Here is a 19972-nt window from a genome sequence, read left to right as displayed (position 1 = left end):
CTTATCTTTTTCTTTTTGATCTATCAATAGGAAATAGGATGTTGTTGAGATTTTATACCCATTGCCAATCAAAAGTGCCTTGGAAAAAAGTGGACTCCACCGATATACTTAGTCATCAACTGATTAACATCACTTGGTGAGATGTGCACATCAGGATTAAAATGATAATCCAACATGTCTTAAATATTGTTTCCTGACTAAATCAATCTTAATACAAAATAATGAAACTTGTCCATTTGGTTGATATTACAGCGTTACTTGTTCACTTGACTTGGCAGTTGGCAGATCAGACAAATTCAACCTACAACTTGGGCATTATTAGCATACCCTGGTCAGTTAAGCACACCCTGGTGAAGGTTTTCCAGCCAGTTTCCTGGTCATATTTCAGTTTCAAATTTGAATTAGAAAATGTGCAAAAGCCATATGAGATCAAATTCCTATTACCAACTGAAAATATGAACTCTGATCTTCAATTGAGAATCTTGAAACCAGGAAACCAGCCAAGCAACATGTTTCTAATGTCTGGTGATCGGTGCTAACTTCTCGTCACTTGTTTGTCAGTCAAAAATTAGGTTACGAAGGATAAAACTCAAAATTTTCCTTTTGGGGTGTTAATTATATTTTGCAGATAATCCGATTTTCACTTGCCACTTGATGATGGGAAAATGCAAAAACAATTAACAAACCCCTTAACCGAAATGGATCTTTAAAAAAGACTCACCAACCCCTTAGACAGGTTCATGTGTTGACTGAGCTACTTCAGTCAAATACTTGGTCCAGTCTTCCACTGGAAATGTTCAGCACGGTCACTTTTACTACGATATTACTTCAGATTTCAAATACAAAATTGGCATACCCCATCAAATCATTGAAGGCAAGTAGGCAACTGGACTTGGTCCAGAAAAGTTTCTTCAAAAGCATAGTCATAACAACAGTTCCCAAATTCTGGATTCTGGTTACTAAGCTTCCATGGTCAGGACTGGCTCAATAACAGGGGTGGCATGAGTTGGTTCCTTTTTTTTTCTTTTTTTTTTTACACAGTACATGAAATTTTCTCGGACTCCATCTTAGAGCTGACACAAACAAGAAGATTAACACACCATTTCCTACTACATAGATTGCTCCTAGCGAACTTGGCTAATAGATCTGCCACTTGATTACCTTTTCTATTCCTAAAACAAACAACAACACTTCCTAGACAAAGAACTAGATGCTGACATTCTCTAATGATATTACCATCTTCCCAAGGAGAGATATTGCAGAGACCATTTATGTTGTCCATAAATGTTTTATTATCACCTTCCACTATAACATTCTTCAGTTGAAGCTGATATATCCATTGGAGAGCTTTTAAGGCTGCAACAGCTTCTGCTTGGGTAATATCTCTCACTCTTTCTACCATTGTCCAGGCTTCCACGAATTGACCTGCAACATCTCTGATAATTAGAGCAATTCCAGCAATGTTACTATCAGGAAGAACATAAGCATCAATATTGACTTTTAACCATCCTCTTTGAGGGGGGTTCCAACTGGTTATGTTAGTTCTGCTTCTAGCTGTTCTGTTGTGGTTGTTGCATAGCACCTGCACTTGATTTAGATTATTGTTAGTTTGAATTTTATTCTCCCTGCAATAATCTCTAATTTTGTTGGTAAGACTGTTGGTGGAGCTTCTTTTGTTGTCAAAAACCAGTTCACATCTTGCCTTCCATATGAACCATAGAGTAATGACAATAAGATTGATGGTTGACTGTTTTCTGAAATTTATCCTTGAATTTGTGTCACTCCAGGATTTAACCCACTGTTGTATATCTTGAACATTTGCAAGCTCTTGAGCAACTTCTTGAGATATGGAATTCCACACACTTCTAGCAAAGGTGCACTGAAGGAGCATATGAGTAGTAGTTTCCTCTCCATTCATACATCTTTTACAGCTCTTATCTTGATCTTGAGAATGTCTAGCCAGTCTTTGATTAGATGGCAGAATATCTTGAGCTAGTTTCTATAAGAACAATTGGCATTTGTGAGGAATTTTGAGATGCCATAAACCAAGCCAGAATTTAGCTTCTTCTTCCTTGCTTCTCAGGTCTTGATTGTAATCACATAGAATTGCTTTATAGGCTGAGTTGACTGTGAAACTACCACTGCTGGTCAGAGACCATTGTATTGTATCTTCATGTTGAGTAGATGGCTTGATATTTAAAATTTTCTCCATCTGCTCTTGTGTAAAATAGTTTTGAAGAAGATTAACATTCCAGCTTTTTGTCTGACTGTCAAAGAAATCTGCAGCTTTCATATGTAGAGAAATATCTTCTCTATCATTGAAATTTTGTTGAACTTGCTGAGTTGTATAACCATGAATCCAGTTGTCTCTGAAAGCATAAACTTTTTTGCCATCTCCAATCAGCCAAATATGAAATTTCTTGACCCATTCCAGACCTTTGCATATGCTCTTCCAAATTTCAGTGCCCTTATCAGAAATATCATCTTGAAGGATGTTGTCATGTTTGAAGTATCTAGCTTCCAAAATGAGGGCCCATTTTTTGTCTTTTTCCTGGATAAGCCTCCATGCCAGGTTGGTGATGGCTGCTTCATTGTAAACCTTTAGGTTCTTAAAGCCAAGACCTCCCCATCTTTTTGGAATGGAAATAGCACTCCAAGAAATAAAGTACAGACCTTTACCATTGTTCTTATTCCACCACTACTTTCTTTGTATGGTTTCTAACTAGTTTATTGTTGTTTGAGGAAGGATGAAGCAACCCATCTGAAATTGTTCCATGGAGTTTGTGACTAATAGGATTTGTGTGCTTCTCCCTGCCTGATTGACTAGACCAGCTTGCCATTGTTAGAGCCTTTTCTGCATCTTGTCTTGGATGTTGCTGAAGCATTTTGTTTTTCTCTGCCAATGAATAAATTTATCCTCAAGTACTTTTCTTCAAGAGGCATTAAATTCATTCTCATTACTTGAAAGACATCATTTTTCAGGTTATCACTGAGTCTCTTACTGAAGTGCAAGCTGGATTTATTTAGATTAACCATTTGCCCTGAAACTGTGCAGAACTTGTGAATGACATTATTGAGGCTTTCAATTGAGCTTCTTTTTGCAGTGGAGAATAAAATGCAGTCATCTGCAAAGAATAAGTGAGAAACTGGAAGACTTCCTATGGCAGGGAAAACTGGGCGAATGTTGTTTCTCTCTACTTCATGTTGTATCATTCTACTAAAGCCTTCCATGCAGATAATGAAGAGATATGGTGAAAGACTGTCACCTTGTCTTAGGCCTCTTGTTGGAGTCATAGTATTAATTGGTGAACCATTGAGAAGAATAGATATTGTGGCAGTAGAGATGCACTGATTTACAAGCTGACGCCATCTTTCACTGAAGCCCAATTTCTCCAACACTTTAATGAAAAGTTTTCATTCCATCTTGTCAAAAGCTTTTGACATATCAAGTTTAACAGCCAATGCACCATGATAAGCTTTTGTGTTCTTCATGTGATTAACAATTTCATGAGCAATGATGGTGTTGTCCATTATGTTTCTTCCAGGTACATAAGATGCTTGCCATGGAGAGATGATTTTATGAAGAACTGGTTTTAATCTGTTGGTCATGATTTTTGAAATAATTTTGTAAGATATGTTACATAAGCTTATTGGCCTAAAGTCAGCTGGGATTTGGATGCAACTGTTTTTTGGTATGAGAGTTTGGAAAGTATGGTTGAGTTCTTTGAGGAGTTTACCATTTCTGAAGAATTCCTGCACCATGTTGATTATGTCTTGACCAACAATTTCCCAATTTTTTTTATAAAAGCCTACTTGGAATCCATCTGGCCCAGGAGCTGACCATGACTTTATCTGGAAAACACGGTTCTTTATTTCCTGGGAATTTGGGATGGCAGTTAGCTTTCTGTTATCTTTAGCTGAAATGCAGGGGGATATGAGGTTCATAATCTCTTCATCTTCATCGGGGTTAGTTGTGGTAGTGATTTCTTGGAAATGATTTAGAAGAATTCTTGAGATATCTTCTCTTGTGTTGTTCTTCCATTCTCCCTCAGCATTCTTTAGGGAGTGTATTTGATTACACCTTTTCCTATAATTTGCTTTGGCATGGAAGATTCTAGAATTTCTGTCTTGGTATTTTATTTCATCCTCTCTTGATTATTGGAAGACCATTTTGTTCTTTGATACATAGAGCTTCTTTAGATGTTGTTGACATCTTTGTTAGGATTCAATGTCTATGATAGGTTGATTGATAATTTGATGAATCTGAGCTTGTGTGTCTTTAATCTTCAGATCAGTGTCTCCATACTCTTTAATTCTCCACACTTTTAACCCCACCTTTGTATTCCTGAGTTTGTTAGTGAAAATGAATGCTTTTGTGCCTCTTTTGTTGCATCTCCACTGTATCCTAATCTCATCTTTACAAGTAGTATTTGAGAGCAAATGAGAATAAAATCTAAAGGGTTTGTTGATATTTTCATCTTGAGGGTTTGTGTTTAGCAGAATAGGAGCATGGTCTGAGTCACAGGGGATGAGATTGTGAAGGATGGCATTGGGAAATATATTCATCCAGGTTTGAAGACATAGGGCCCTGTCAAGTCTGGTTCTAACTTGATTTAGTTGATCTTGCAATAACAAATGTGTATACAACATTCATAGTGAAAGATTCTCTCTTTCTAAATCTAAACAGCATCACTACATGACAAGGTTTTGCCAACTAGTCATAAATCTCTCCGGTGTAACTATATATTACCAATTTCCTCACTGTCCTACTGTGCCACGCAGCAGATAACACCCAAAATCTTTAAGTGCAGTTTATAAACTGGAAGAGGAAAAGTTCTAAAAATTGTGCCATGAGAAAGCTCTTAAAACCTCAGGATTGTAAATCATCTAGACAATAGAAGGAAACTTTACTTACCAAAGATTATATTGATTATGAATACGTACTACATAATATGTCTAAGAAAAACATATTATCAAAATCTTCTTGGCAACATAATCTTTATAATAGATGTTAATGTTGGCAGAGAGTGAAGTATACCATGACAAGGTTCTGCGTAGAAGTGTTTGCTATTCCTATGAAATTTACTAACTACGACAGAATTTTCTAATATTTCCTATCCGGAGAAATATATTTCTTCAATTGAATCAATTCGGCAACTTAAAATCACATGCTAAATCTTAAAATGACAGCCTTGTATGATTAAACTGAGAAGTAAAAACTAAATAGATGTCTGGGAAGGCTAGGACCACCAGGATAGCTATCCATTCCCTTTGTTTTCCTGCATATACTTCTCAAACTTTATTTTTAAACATGAAACAAGTTTTCCAAAGTAGGCATCACATTCTCCATCAAAATTTTCTTTAAGTTCATAGCAAATAGTGCATTACACCATGTCAATTAAATAAGAGTAGTTCATTGATATTCAAAGCATAATAACATGCTACAAGAGTAATCTCAGAATGATTGAAATTTCAATGAAGGGTATCAACTTATACTTACCTAGAGAGGCATATCTAATATTGGATTGATGCTTCTAAGGCTAAGCACTGCTATCTATCACCTCACTTGAACTTGCTACTTTATCGGATTCCATTGTTTTCGCATTTGTTTCTCCTAATACTTTTAATGAAACTAAGGTGTTCTTGTGACTGATTACTTTAGTAATAACAATGCGGTCCTTGCCAAAATTCACATCCGTTGATGAAGCTTCTGAATCGTAAATATAAAATTTGCTATCCCCATAGAACAGAAGACTACCACTCCTCGTATACCCAAATGGCGGCGGTAAATAACTATCAAAAGAATCAAACCTCAACTCTTTACTCCAGCTCCAGTCATTATAATTATTATCTTTGTTATTTTTCAATAACCATATTTCACAACCACCAACATTGCCGTAAGTACCATCAGTTTTATAAGCACTTAGAAAATCACCTAAAACCCCTAGTGTAGGAGAATAATTTTGAAAAGCACAAGGTGGTAGAGGAAGCTCACTAAACTTCTCATCAGCCATATGGAAAGCAACAATGTTTTTTTTGTCATGGTTCACCCGATGAAGAGCTTCATTTGCAAACATACCAGCACAATACATAAGAAATCGCATTGTTTTGAACTCCATGACCATCTCTCCTAAATTTCTCCATCCATTGCTGCTGCCAATAGTGTACACTTGAGGAATTCCAAAATTTGGTTCGTCGGGTTCAAAACAGATTCTAACAACCTTGTACTCATTGGTTGAATGATTGTAACCAAATCCACTCCATTTGTACACTCCTTCATAATTTGGAAGGATAATATATTCTTTGGTGACTGGATTAGAGATATAAACAGGTCCATAATGAATTTCAGAAACATTATCTGAAGTTAAACAATCAAACTAAGGACCGAAGCAAATTAAACCATTGCAAGAACCAACAAAAGAATGTGGAAATTGAATAAATACCCTAACTATGGTCTTCACAAATATCCTTGCACACTATAATTGTACCCTCCACTTTCTTTCTTTTTTGATCATCAAACCACAAGTATTTCATTCCATAAGAAACGTTTACATGATGGTTTTAAAGAGGAACAAGTACATCATCACATGAAATAAATACAAAGAAAGATACAAAACGTAAATAAATCGCGAAGAGAAAGAGCGATCTACCACGATAGCACCCAAATCTTGTACTATGAGATTGGAGAATGAATGGTATACGAAACTATAATTCGACCATTTTGATAGATTTTTTCTTCTTACAAAAGAGATGCTCCTATGACAGAGGGGTGATATGCCCAAAAATTCTTCATGTGCAAATAACCCGAACTCAAGATCTATTTTTCTGATGAAGAAGAAATTGATCTTCGCCCTTGCCGAATCGCCGATGTACTTTTATCAAGAAAACCAAACACGAACAAATCGTTAGAAAAAAATACTATAAAAGTGTAGATAAAATCGCCCAAATAGCGAAGATAAAAATCGCTCTAATAGCGAAGAAATTATTGAAAAAACAACAAAATACCTAAAAACAAGAAAGCTTTGTGCAGATCTAGCCCCTAAAAAACTAAATCTGAGCAAAGGAAGAAGAAGAAGTTTATGGGTCTTTCTTTAGTTTTTGAGAAGTGAGAGAGAGAAGAGGAAAAAAAAATATACCCTCCACTTTCTAAGAGAGAATCCATATAATCGTTAGTACCATATTTACCCTTCCGTCTTCTATTACTTCATACATCAGTGAACTCATCCAAAACAAAATTATGTTTGTCTCCACAACCTCCATCTTCGTCACCACCATCGCCGTCTGCATCTCCACGAAAAAGCGATAAAACTAAACTCCACCACCATCATCTCCAGCACCACCTCATCGCCCACCTTCTCTACATATTCATCATCATCTCCATCACTACCTCTTATATTTCCACCAAATCCACCACCTACAGCACCACCTCTTCCTCCCAAACAATCGATTCAGATTCAAAACCTAAATCTGGTGATGATTCAACTAAAAATTAATCTTCAAAACTTAATTTCGAAAATGAGAAATTAGATTCATTTTGATTCATCTGGATTCGGATTAGAGAACCTAAATTCTACGGTAACAATGTTAGTTCTTAAATGGTCACCTACAATTGGATCTGGAGATTCAATATTCAAAAGAGAATTAAAAGGTAAGTTTTATCTCTTATTTTCATTCTAATTAGTGGCTATTATTAATGGATAATCTTTGAATTTCAAAATGTAAAGAAGAAGAATTAAATAAGTAATTTTAAGATATATACAAGACAAAGTTTTTGGTTAATTTGATGTTTAGACATAGATTTTTGCTCCTGATTAACAATCTCTATGTAGGAAACGGTGGTGGTGGTGGTCGGGAAATGGTGGTAGTGGTGAATTCTTCTTGCTTCCGAAGAAAAAGGGTACGCAAATGATGGTGGTGGTGATGATTTCCTGGGTTCGGTATGTCGCAACAGTTTATTGGTCTATTACTAGTCACTACTCTCAATTGTTTGGTATGGTGATTTACTTCCTAGTCTACACCAGGAATGACATTTGAAATATTTTACATAGTTTTTCTTGGGTTTAGAAATCTATTTTTACTTGATTCTGTTAAGCATTGGTAAGAATACAAGGGGTCAAGTCACGGATAACACGTTTTTTCATATTATCTTGGTTCTTTTTTAAGGAACTGCGTCACTGTTTGACTATTAGTGGGTCTAGATCAAGTAAGGTGTGAAATGTGAATAACCTTGATTTGTCAGGTGTGTAGATTGAATGCTACATTTCATTGAAAGAAAGTGTAGGTTCTTTACTAACTTATTATAAAGCAAGATGCTGATGCTAGTGTTTTGTAATTCCACAATTAGGTGATATAATTCCATATTTATTAAATGGAGAATCGTTGATGGTGCTGATGTTAGTGTGTATGGAGGACAAAGTGGAGAGTACCCTTTTATATCCTTCATATGTTTAACTGCAAGAGATGCTAGTGTGTATGCAAGACAAAGTGAAGAGTACCCTTTTCATTTTTTGACCTTCACTCTTACAAGAACCTTATGTGTTAGAAAACTAACCTTGGTCATCCCACTGTTTTCTTTTTAATCAATATGCTTTTCAGGTCCATATATGATTCTTATTACATCATCTCTGGTTGCCGGCTTCCCCACCCTCTTGCAAGTGATCTTAGTTTCCCAAGGTTTGTATATTTTTCAAGCACAGTTACATTTTGCTTTTCTCAGGTTAACTAATTGCTTTTTGTTCTCGTAGGTATTGGAATTATTTGAGGAAGCATACATTTGTACTTGAAGCGTACATAGATAGAGTCAATTGGATTTGTTGGGATTTGTTTCACCATACATCATGGCAATGGTTCATATAGCATCAACATTACGAGTATCTTTCAGAGGTTACTCATTTTTGGTGGTATCAAATTATAACTTTATTCAAGTGGGTTTAATGAGAAAGGTAATGAGCTAATCCTTCTTTTTTGCTTCTTCTACAGTAGTTTTGTTGGGAGCATGTGGAATGTACTTATAACCACATCTTTGTTGTTGTTTTTATGTGTTATTTGGAAATTGACCAGGATATGTTGATTATCTTCATTTCATTTATATTGGAGCCAATATTATTCTAGATCCATTTTACAGGTTTGGTTCTTAGGAATTAATTTCCATGGTCGAAAGATCTTTGGACTTCAGTTTTTATGGGATCAATTACTGTTGTTGATCTATTTTGTGGGATCAACTACTATTGTTGACACCATTTTTTATGGATCAACTATTGTTGTTGATCCCATTTATGCAATCAACTCATGTTGTTGACAGCATTTTCTATGGGATCAATTCCTATTATCGACAACATTTCCTTGGATTAGTATAGTCATATTTGTAGTTTAGATCATGTTTGTTAAAAAAGTTAGCTTAATTTCTTGTTGGTTTGTGTTGTTGTTCGACTGATGGTAGTGGTGGTGTTGTCAGATTTTATAGGTGTAAAGTTCTTCAAATGTTGAATTTGTGGTGCAATGGTAACATGACTGACTCTATGTCAGATGCGTGTTCGACTATCGCCAAATTCACTCATTCATGTATGTCATTTTTTGTTTTTCATGTCAAACTTTGGTGGTTGATTCCATCTGGGATCAACTTCCATTGTTGACACTACTGGACTAGAATATTTTTCAGTCATTTGTGCCAACTTTGGTAGCTGATTCCATTCACCGGGATTAACTTCCATTGTTAACACAAGAAAGCTGGAATATTTTTTCAGTTATTGTGTCAACTTTGGCGGTTGACCCCATTCACTGGGATCAACTTCCATTGTTGACACAACTGAACTGGATTATTTTTTTGTTATTTGTATAAAATTTGGTTGTTGACTTCATTCATGGGATCAACTTAGCTTGTTGACTAAAAAAAAATTGAAATATGTATTAGTAAAGCTTTTTTTTGACATTTTAATTTTTGGATCAACTTTGGTTGTTGACACCAAATTTTGGTGGCGGCGGTGGTGGTGGCGACGACGGTAGTGGTGGCGGCGACGACGGTAGTGGTAATATCAACAGTGGTGGTGGTGGTGGTGGAATATTAGTGGCGGTGGTGGAATATTAACGGTGGTTGTAGTTAGTAAATGGTGGTGGTGGCGGTGAAATGGTGGTGGCGGTGGAACGGTGGTGGCGGTGGAATGGTGGTGGTGGTGGTGGAATGGTGGTGGTGATAGTGGTTGTGAGGAAATATAGAAAGAAACTTATTAATGGATAAGGTTTGTAAATGAAAAATAATTATAAGTGAGGGTATTAAGATAATGTATTTTTTAATGGATAATGTATTTAAATGATAGGGGTATATTTATTATTGTATAAGGGTATATTTATTGAATGTCAAAACTAGGAGTATTTAATTAATGTACCCCAAAAGAATAATACTTCTTAAATGCAGGGTTTAAATGCATCCTCGTTTTTCTACCTGAAGGGTGTCTCATGACAATTCTCATCATATTCGGTATAATAAAGTTCTTCCAGCCCTGGATCAGCAGAATCCCTATCCTCACAACTTAAGACAATAAAACTTAGCTTACCAGAATCATCAGTAAAATCAAGATGATTGAAGTGCAATTGAGAGAAGGATGGATCACGAATAAGATCTCTCCACCGTACCCTAGTCAGTATGTCTAGTATGATCGCTTCCGGTAGACTGTTAAGCCTCTTCATCATGAAACCCTTTGTTGTTTGAAGAGACAAATAGAGGGTAAGAAAATTTTCTTTTTCTAGGGTTTGAAAGAGAAACAGAAAAAGATATCCTATGCAGTAGAATTCTGCAAACTGAAATTTTTGTAGAGGTTTTTCCGTTTTGGTCTGTACTGGACCTCCCACAGAGCTAAGTGAACATACAAAATTGGACCATAAACTTCAGCCAAAGGGGGCAGGCCTACGACTTGCAAAGGCTTCAAGTTACGGTTAAATGGTAAAGTTATTATGGCATGGGTGGACAGAGCTAGCTAGGTGAAATGTTCTTCTTTTCAAAATCCTGATGCACCTAGACTTCAACAATTGCCAAGAGTAAAGCAGCTTGCAGAAGTAAATGTGGACTCTGATATTCACTGATATGAATTGTGTAATCAGGAAATCATCCGAGCAACATATTTCTGGTGTTTGGTTTTAAGTACTAACTTCTCGTCACTTGGTTCTCAGCAAAAATTAGGTTACAAAGTGTAAAATTTTAAAGGATGTTCTGTTAGAATTTGCAAGAATTCCGAGTTGTCATCCCCACTTGAGGATGGGGAAATGCACCAAACCCCCTGACATAAATGGACCTAAGGCAAGAGGGCAACTGGACTTAGTACAGAATAAATTCTTCAAAACTTGAAAAACATGAACTGTAAGATAAGTCATAGAGACACAAGGAAAAACAAACTGATGTAGCGCTGCTGGATCACTACAACAATTCTCAAATTCGTAGCAGCATAATCTAAATCTAGCATTCCAAGTTGCCAATATTTCAGATTTCGTCCCACTAATTTAATGTCAGCTCAACCAGTGCCTCGTTTGTTTGACATATGGACTAGTAGTACTAATAATGCTTCAGTGCTTCGTGAAGTAGAGTGGCATTCTTGAGAAGTGGAATGATCAATCTCCAGACCATGGTGACCGGTGAGCATCACTTCCTGATACAAAGATTCCGGATTCTGGTTACTAAGCTTCCATGGTCAGGCCTGGCTCAATAACAGGGGCGGCATGAGTTGGTTCCTCGGCCCTCTCATTCTGCAATAACAAGCAATTAAATCTGTCAATAAGGAGAAACAAGTGCAATACATTTTGAAACCGTGTGATTATAGAGAAGCCTTTTCAGATCAAGATTTATAAACAAATCAAACCCAATTCAACAGTGTGATCTTAGAAATGGACAGATCATTGTTCCCTTAAGCTACAAACATACATTTTTTGCAGAAACTATGAAAACTTTAGTCTATACTAGACCTCTCCACAGCTATAAGTGAACATCAAAGGCCATAAACTTCAGCCAATGTTCTAACTGTGCATTAAGACAGAAGGAATTTGGTAGAAGAAGGGGGCAGGCCTTCGACTTGCAAAGCCTTCAGTTTGGAGGTCGCACAAGAAACCATAAAGATGAACAATAATCACATAAAACCATTATATCTCTTCAATTTTCGAGAAATCCTTACTCGTACAATGGAAAACACGAAAGAGAATTTCAGCTTAAAACAAGGATATCATGTGATTTATATCCCCGCTACTTCACTTTGAAAAAGTATTCAAAAATACAGGCTATACAAGTTTCTAACTGCAAACATCATATGCCTACACTAGGGGTGCTTGCCAATATATTCAGTGAGACATATGAGCAATAAAACCTGACATCTGATTTTGTGTGTGCCTGTGCAAATCAAGTTTCAAAAGCAATTCAAGAATGCATTCATAAACCTCTGCAATTTCAAAAGGACGAAATAAAATTTGAAAAATAAGCTAATAATAACTAATTCAACTACTGACCTGCTTATCAATGTGGCACCATCCAGTTTGTATTCTTTGACTGAAGGAAAGAAACAAGTAATGAAGTCGCTCCAAATACAGGCAACTCTCAAGAGGTTCTTGAATGGAGATATAAAGTAGACAGTGATTGTGATATGCACCACATCTCCAGCCTCCAGGTAATGCAAGTCACTCATGGTGAATTTGACCAGCTTCGTTAACATCAAAAAAATCATCACCAACACCAAGACACAGCACAACATCCAATTTGGTAATAGTAAGATCCCTTAGAGATGACAAATACAAAAAACTGCAATTTCTCAAGCACAGCACATCAGCTTGACTATTCAGGTATTGAAGTATATCATCTCAATTTGGGTTATGACACCAACTTCTGAGAATCCAATTTCTAAGGTTATCAAATTGGGTTGAGCAGAAAGCATTGACAATTGCATTAGCTGCCTCGCTGCCTCAAATGCTATAGGTCAAATCCCTCAGTACCTAAAACTCAAAACTGCGAGGAATTACAGCAACAGGTCTAGCATATTAAGCCTAAATGCGGACAGGTACTGGTGTATACACTCATTTTGGATTGAATCCAACCAAAATTAGAGTTACAGAACAAAATCAAATCAGAGAGGCAAAACATTAAAATCCGAAACTGTGAACATATATTCCATTAGATCTATCTAATCAGAAGAATACACAGTCAAACATCCAAAATAAAAACACAGATCTCAATTCCATTAAATGGGGATCCAGTATTGGTGTATAGTCTCATGATGGATTGAATCCAATCAAAATTAGAGTTTCAGAACAAAATCAAATCAAAGCAGCAAAACATTAAATGCCAAAACTGTGAATATATTCCATTAAATCTATCAAATTAGAACACACAGTTAAACATCCCAAAATAAAAAAACCTAAATTTTCACAGAAAACCCCCAAAAAGATAGAACAGAAATTAGGTAAGACCCTTCCCCTTTTTCAAGCACGTTCACCTCTAATTCTCCTGGCAAGTTGAATATCCTTCGGCATAATAGTAACCCTTTTAGCATGAATCGCACAGAGATTAGTATCTTCAAATAATCCAACAAGATAAGCTTCAGCTGCCTCTTGTAGAGCTGCAACTGCTGAACTCTGAAACCTCAAATCAGTTTTGAAATCTTGAGCTATCTCACGAACCAAGCGCTGAAATGGTAGTTTACGGATCAGTAGTTCAGTACTCTTTTGGTATTTCCTGATCTCACGAAGAGCGACAGTTCCTGGCCTGAATCTGTGAGGTTTCTTCACTCCTCCGGTTGCTGGTGCAGATTTACGAGCGGCTTTTGTTGCTAATTGCTTCCTTGGGGCTTTTCCTCCTGTTGATTTCCTTGCTGTTTGCTTAGTACGAGCCATTTTTGAAGAAATTTCAGAGATTTGAGATCTGATTGCTAGGATTTCAGAGAGAATTGAAAGAAATTTTAATTTGTGAAGATTTGGGATTTGGGAATAGAGATTTATAGAGGAGAAAGACTACTTTTTGGGCGGGATTGTGATTTCTTTTGGGTTCTTATCAACGGTCCATAATGATTTAAAAGGAGTCATACAGATCATAGGTTTTTATTCTTTGGTGTATCGACGGCTTTTTACTAGTTTAAATAGTCTCATAGCGGATCGGTATTGTTATCAACGGTTAAATTCATTTAAAAATTGAGTTTTATTGTTATCTACGGTTAGAGTTCATTTAGAAGGCTTCATCCGGATTGTGGATTTTAAGAGAATATAATCGGAAGTGGCGGGATATTCTAACCCCAAACTTTTTGAACTTATTTTACATGGGGTGTCAAGGTTATGGACATTAGTGAGATTTGCAGCAAAAATGCCGGAAGAAATTCAAATTTCAAAGTAAACTCTTCACTTGTTTTCGTATGTAATTATTGTATGTGGATAGCACATCTTTCAGATTTTAACTGTAAGAATTGAAACTCCAACGGCCGTAAGAAATACTCCTGTGGTGGAGGGAACAAAACAAGAAGCTAAAGGATATGTAGAATAGAAAAAGCACAAAGCCAAAAACCGGAAAAAGATTAATCAGTTATCAAGTGAATTTAAGAATTTGATTGATAAAGAAAAAGTGAATAAGGGTAATGGAAAAAGACAGAGAATGGATATTAACTTACAGTGTCTAAATCTTGACATGAAAGCAAAGGCAGTTAAAGTTAGAAATACCAAGGACTCGGAAAAAAAAAATGATAACAAAGGAAAAAGAAAGGAGTTAATTGGGAAAGAAGCTTGTGTTGATGAAGAACATGCGAAGAGAAAGTGAATATAAAAGTAAATTCAGGACAGGACTTGATAGAAGGAAAACATTACCTCTGGGGTTATACATGGTTATTAGCATAGTATAAGGATTTGGGCAGAGGTACTACTAACATGGTGTCAAATGCTCTAACCATACTGCAAGGGAATACTAATAGCAAACGCTAAAGCAATTCTCAATGAAGAGGCCATAGTTTTCGGGAAAGTAATCTGAAGATTGGCGCGGGGAGTTTAAGTACCAAAAGCTCTGATTTGCTTAATTTTTCAAACGATTTTTGTTCATTTTCAACTATTAATAGCTTAAAATATTGTTTTATTACGTTTGAGTGTTGCTTTTGTGCATTTAGTTTGTTTTACAAGTACGCTTTGTATTTTCTATTTTGTGGGTGTGTTGTGGTTAATCATATATTAGGATATCATATTGTTTATGGGTGAAAACCGTTTCTGCTGATTTTGGTAATTTTGGGTGTGTGTGGATGAGAAACAAATCTAAACCCTAAACAATGTATTGCACGGGAATACTTTTGATTCGAGAGATCAATCTGTACAATCCTGGCCTAAACCAAGAAATGGCCGTTCCAGGCTTGTTTCGGTCACAAAGTGAAGGAGGAGGGTTGCTCTTAGGGAGGGAAGCGAAGAAAGTGTTCGGACCAGAATAGTTGATTCTGGAAGTGTGGGTGTTTTGCGACTTGTATCAGAAATTTGAACTGGCTAGCTGAGTGAGAAAGCTATCAGATGATTTCTGGATGTTGTATTGTTCTCCTGACCAAAACTTGTTGTTTGGTAGAAATAGGTGAGACCTATTTATACAAGTCATAGTGAAACGTACCATGGTCTCGTAGGAAGTGGAAACAATTGAGTGGTGGAAGAAAAGAGTAATGTGTAACTGTCAGACGTTATGCTTCCATGATGAGGGAAGTGAATTCGTGTAACCGCCAGTCATTACGCTTCCATGATGAAGGAAATGAATTGTTTACACCGTTAATTTCACCACCATTAATTATCCCACTTCATGACACTTTGTTGTAACGGGCGCATTACACGCCACACGTTGTAAACCGCCAGACCAACACCCTGACGATCATCCCCCAGTTTATCACATATTTTGATGTCTCGAGTGTTTTCATGGAAAACATGTAGCATTTTGCTACGTGTGGCAAGTTAAAATAGAGAGGCTTGCCGCAGGTAAATAGCATGTGATTCTAGGATCGTTTTGGCTAGTCGCATAAAACTTGTCGCGAGCTTACCGGTTTGGTGGAGAACTTTGATGGCTGAGATCGCATCTCATGAAGAAGGATGACCATTGATTATGGCCACATCTTGTTGTATAGCGAAGTGGCGTCAGCCACATGCTAATGGAATGCCAGTGGCGTAGCCACGGCATAGCGGCATGCCAATGGCGTAGCTGTGGCATGGCGGTATGCCAGTGATGTTGCGGCATGGCCAAAGCTAAAAATTGGCTCCGTGTCCAAAGTTAGGGTTTGGCGCCGTGAAAGAATTAGGGCTTGGCGTGGCCAAGGCGCCGTGGAAGAATTAGGGCTTGGCGTTGCCAAGGTGCCATGGAAGAATCGCCGTGGAAGAATTAGGGCTTGGCGTGGCCAAGGCGCCGTGGAAGAATTAGGGCTTGGCGTGGCAAAGGAGCCGTGGAAGAATTAGGGTTTGGCGTGGCCAAAACTTGGCGTCGTGGAGTCAGACCCACATGTGACGTGGAAACATTGGCCTTGTTTCCACGCCAATCCCTTTGCTTCTGGGAAACGTTATTTGGCTTTGGTAGCAATTTGCCCAAATTAGGGTTTGGCATGTCGAAACCCTAATTAGTGCACGTGGCATGCGGTTGCGGCATGATGCTACATTTGTGCAAATGGCGCCATGGCTATACCAAAGGAACTATGGCAAGGCCATAGTGTGGAAACGACCACAGGAGTAGGACTTGCCATGGGTGGCTATTTATGGAAGGTTGTCACGAAGTGGCATATTTGCGAGGTAGCATGTTGCGAAGTTGGCATAGTGCGAAGTTGGATGTTGCAAAGTTGGCATGTTCTGAAGTTGTCGTGGTAGAGTGGCATGTTGGCATGCCGACCAATATGGTGGCGCGGCAGGGTGTGTTTGGCCTTTAATGTATGGTGGCAAGTTCAGAGCAACTTGATTGTCCCAAAAAGGGGGTCGTCCAAACATAAGGCGCGACTATACTTCTGGTGAGAGTGTGGCGCGTTTAAAGCGACCTGATTGGTCGAGGAAATAGGGTCGGGGCGTGGCCAATGGCGCTAGATAGCCTTGGGCATGGCCACGCCTCTTTTTGTTGTTGCGGCTCCCTGTTTTTTTCTTATTCTGAGCGAGGTTTTGCACCTGCTAATCCATGGCGGATTAATTACTTAGTTTGCTTAGGCTTAGTATTGACAAGGAAATTTTGGTATATTGCGCGAGGCGCGAAACCCTAACTTCTGCAAGTTAGTTAGGACGATTGACTGAATTCTATGTGTCGACGCAGAGCTTTTTTAAGTTCGTTGCCAGAGAGCAGCATGTTTTTCTGATTGAATACCTTATGCAAAGATCTTATTATTGATACTTGGAGATTCGTGCAACTCTGCTGCGAGTGAACACAAATCGTAATGCCATATCAACATTAAGAGTTCAGCTGGAGAATATAGCATAGAAGGTATTCAGAGGAACTTATATTAAGTGAACATACGCGAGGCGCCGAAATTTACAGAACATTTGGGATTCGCCAGTCTGGATAAATTTCATGTAAGTATATTGAGCGGCTCAATAAATATGCCAGTGGAGAGGTTAGCACACGTGGCTCTGTTTCCTTGTAGAGTGACGACACATCAGATGCAAGGTTTTACGATTTTAACCCTAAGCTAAAAACCACCATCAACATTAGGTCCCCTGCTTAGCTCCGAACAGTGGCATTGTTGCGGGGTAAGCATGAGATGGTGACAGAAGAGGATAAAATCGAAACAACAAGTCATGAAGAGATTTTCAGGGAGATTTGGATAACCTTTGCCAGGAGGTACGAAGAACCTGCGATCCTTGCATCGGCGATTTCGCATAAATTTGGTTTGGTCATTGGGTGTTGGCCTCAGCACTGCAACTTTGGCTACTAAACGGCAGAGGTGGTACTGCGAATTGGTCCGCGGAGCGGCGAATGTTGCTAGCTGGCTAGGTTACGGAATGCATGAAGATGGCGATGTCTTGAACGGCCAAGATGGTGTTGCTTTGAATGGTTACGGAAAGGTGGATGGCGTGGTTAGCTTGGAAAGGCCAATGGAGCGTTGGCTTGCTTGGAATGGCCGATGGCGAGGCTAGCTTGGAAGGTCCAATGGGATGAATAGCTTGGAAGGATCAATGGCATGACTAGCTTGGAAGGGCCAATGGCGTGGCTCGCTTGGAAAGGCCAATTGAGCGTTGGCTTGCTAGGCTGTGAAACGGGCGGAGATGGCGTCATTTTTCTGGTGGAGCGCGTGGAGATTGTGTTGCTTTGAGCGGTGAAGAAGGCGCTCCTTTGGCTAGGTCACGGAATGGCGGAAACTGGCTCCAGTCCACGGAATGGTGGAAACTGGATTCAGTCCGCGGAATGGTGGAAACTGGCTTCAGTCCGCGGAATGGTGGAAACGGCTTCAGTCCATGGAATGGTGGAAACAGCGTCGTTCTCTTGACCACGGGACAGGTAGAGATGACGTTGAAACTTTGGCTCGACCGTGGAGCTGGAGGATGGAGACGGTGTTGATGGTACCGTAACTTCGACCACAGACTGTTGATGTTGGCGCTCGGAGTGTTGGCGCTGGCCTGACCACGGATCATTGCAAGTTGAGCGGTTGGTGTTCCTCGTGATGGCGCGCTGTTGGTTTGGTCATGGAGCGGAGATATTGGCACACGGCTTGTTCGTCTATGGATCATGAGTGTGATTCGCCCAGTCATCTATTCTCGTTCATGGAGCAAGGAGGAATCCTGCTTCTGTTCAATCTCTAGAAACTACGTTCGTATGGAAAGGGGTATCGACCCTCTTCTGTTTTTATTGCTCGTCCGGATCCGTGCTTTTGTCTGCAGCGTCCGGCTCCTCTTCGTCATTTGTCAGCGGTGGTAGAGCAACCATTAATGGCAACAAAGCAATCTCCAATAGTTATAATCAACAGCAAGGCAAGCCAGGAGAACTCAAGGTAGATGCTCTCGCATGTATCCACCCAATAGTACCGTCGATCTTCTCCAGAATGTGTAATAAGGCTCTGACTCCAAAAAAATGAGCATCCAACCTCTCCAGTGGATTTCAAAATTCACCAAACTCCATTGCGATCTTGGGATAGATGGATGAAACTGACATTGGAGTCGGTGGCCTGAGTCGACTTCAACGGTTCATCGCCCGTCTGGTACGGGAGGTAAGACTCTATCCACCCACGAATCTCCTGTCAGTGGGTTTTATTTTGTGTGACAACTCACACCCCTGCAGTAGAATGTCGAACTGGTATTACAATATCCAATACAATGAATATCCGACCGAGTTTCAAAATGGACGATACTACTTTGACCAATATAGTGTAAATAATGGTTGGGAACATCAGCCTTTTGAGGATTATGGTCCATACCATGGTGAGCCCAATTACTATCCACATACGCACCGGTCATATGAGCAAAATTCTTATATTTCTCCTTTAGAAGAGTCTCTCAGGAAATTAGAAGAGTCGACACGTAGGATAGCTGAGATGAATAACTTAGTTTATGACGAAAGAAAACTTTCTTCAGAGGAATCCCTCAAGCTGATAGTTGAGATGAACGAAAGAATTGCTCGAAATAATCTTAATTTTCATTACAGTGTCTCCAATAATACCCTTGAAAATGAGGATAGTTATTTGCATAATCAAGATGACGAGGATATAATTAGTAACACTACTTGATGTTTAGATGAGGTTCAACCATTTTCATGTTATTATAATGATTATGATGAGGATAGTGTTGATGAAGAATTTGAAATAAATAGGCATAGTGATCAGGAATTTGCTACTCCAACTGAGCTTAATAATAATATTATTTCTAGTTCAAATCCAAATAATTTTAATAATTATTCACCTATTCAAAAGGACGAGGATTTGAATAGAGAACCCCGTTTTAGACGATGTAGTATTTCCTTTTGATTACGAAGCTAATAATGGTTTAGAGGAACGAGTATATTTTGAGTCTAGCGATTTAGAAACAATAGACTTAGGAAAAGAAA

The 19972-nt window shown here is 38.4% G+C and overlaps 4 protein-coding genes across 8 annotated transcripts; 1 reads left to right on the top strand and 3 right to left on the bottom strand.

Moving 5' to 3' along the window:
* Window positions 1–1033: 1033 nt before the first annotated feature.
* On the bottom strand, window positions 1034–1918 carry LOC113272379. Its single transcript, XM_026522223.1, has one exon. The coding sequence runs from the start codon at window positions 1916–1918 to the stop codon at window positions 1034–1036; it is 885 nt and encodes a 294-aa protein (XP_026378008.1).
* A 3622-nt stretch (window positions 1919–5540) lies between these two features.
* Window positions 5541–6534, bottom strand: LOC113272378 (F-box protein At3g07870-like). Its single transcript, XM_026522222.1, has 2 exons — window positions 6489–6534; window positions 5541–6358 (listed from the first exon to the last, which is right to left on the bottom strand). Exons 1-2 carry the CDS (start codon window positions 6532–6534, stop codon window positions 5541–5543), a joined length of 864 nt encoding a protein of 287 aa, XP_026378007.1.
* A 686-nt stretch (window positions 6535–7220) lies between these two features.
* On the top strand, window positions 7221–10102 carry LOC113275200. Of its 5 annotated transcripts, none has more exons than XR_003323501.1 (5): window positions 7221–7648; window positions 7830–7937; window positions 8596–8673; window positions 8745–8942; window positions 10003–10102. XR_003323501.1 is itself a non-coding variant. In XM_026524646.1 (4 exons), the coding sequence occupies exons 1-4, from the start codon at window positions 7596–7598 to the stop codon at window positions 8854–8856; spliced, it is 351 nt and encodes a 116-aa protein (XP_026380431.1). In that variant the 5' UTR covers window positions 7221–7595; the 3' UTR covers window positions 8857–8965. The 5 variants fall into 5 exon arrangements, 2 of the variants coding, with proteins under 2 accessions (XP_026380431.1, XP_026380432.1); XR_003323502.1 differs by lacking the exon at window positions 10003–10102 and adding an exon at window positions 9061–9991; XR_003323503.1 differs by lacking the exon at window positions 10003–10102 and having other exon boundaries at window positions 8345–8673; window positions 8745–8965.
* Window positions 10103–13305: 3203 nt separating this feature from the next.
* On the bottom strand, window positions 13306–13918 carry LOC113275199 (histone H3.2). Its single transcript, XM_026524645.1, has one exon. The coding sequence runs from the start codon at window positions 13858–13860 to the stop codon at window positions 13450–13452; it is 411 nt and encodes a 136-aa protein (XP_026380430.1). The 5' UTR covers window positions 13861–13918; the 3' UTR covers window positions 13306–13449.
* Between the last annotated feature and the right edge of the window lie 6054 nt (window positions 13919–19972).

Source organism: Papaver somniferum, chromosome 4 (assembly GCF_003573695.1).
Source record: "Papaver somniferum cultivar HN1 chromosome 4, ASM357369v1, whole genome shotgun sequence".
NCBI lineage: Eukaryota > Viridiplantae > Streptophyta > Magnoliopsida > Ranunculales > Papaveraceae > Papaver > Papaver somniferum.
The sequence above is the reverse complement of the archived record's forward strand: the minus strand, read 5'-3'. Positions and strand labels throughout refer to the sequence as shown.

What these genes read in the sequence shown, in the direction of transcription:
- LOC113272379 (XM_026522223.1), bottom strand. Translation starts at nt 1,918, where the DNA reads ATGAATGGAGAGGAAACTACTACTCATATGCTCCTTCAGTGCACCTTT.
- LOC113272378 (XM_026522222.1), bottom strand. Translation starts at nt 6,534, where the DNA reads ATGAAATACTTGTGGTTTGATGATCAAAAAAGAAAGAAAGTGGAGG. An exon ending in AAAAAGAAAGAAAGTGGAGG is followed by an intron (nt 6,359 to 6,488) that starts GTACAATTATAG and finishes GTTTAACTTCAG; the next exon opens with ATAATGTTTCTGAAATTCAT.
- LOC113275200 (XM_026524646.1), top strand. Translation starts at nt 7,596, where the DNA reads ATGGTCACCTACAATTGGATCTGGAGATTCAATATTCAAAAGAGAATT. An exon ending in ATTCAAAAGAGAATTAAAAG is followed by an intron (nt 7,649 to 7,829) that starts GTAAGTTTTATC and finishes ATCTCTATGTAG; the next exon opens with GAAACGGTGGTGGTGGTGGT. An exon ending in AGTGATCTTAGTTTCCCAAG is followed by an intron (nt 8,674 to 8,744) that starts GTTTGTATATTT and finishes TTGTTCTCGTAG; the next exon opens with GTATTGGAATTATTTGAGGA.
- LOC113275199 (XM_026524645.1), bottom strand. Translation starts at nt 13,860, where the DNA reads ATGGCTCGTACTAAGCAAACAGCAAGGAAATCAACAGGAGGAAAAGCC.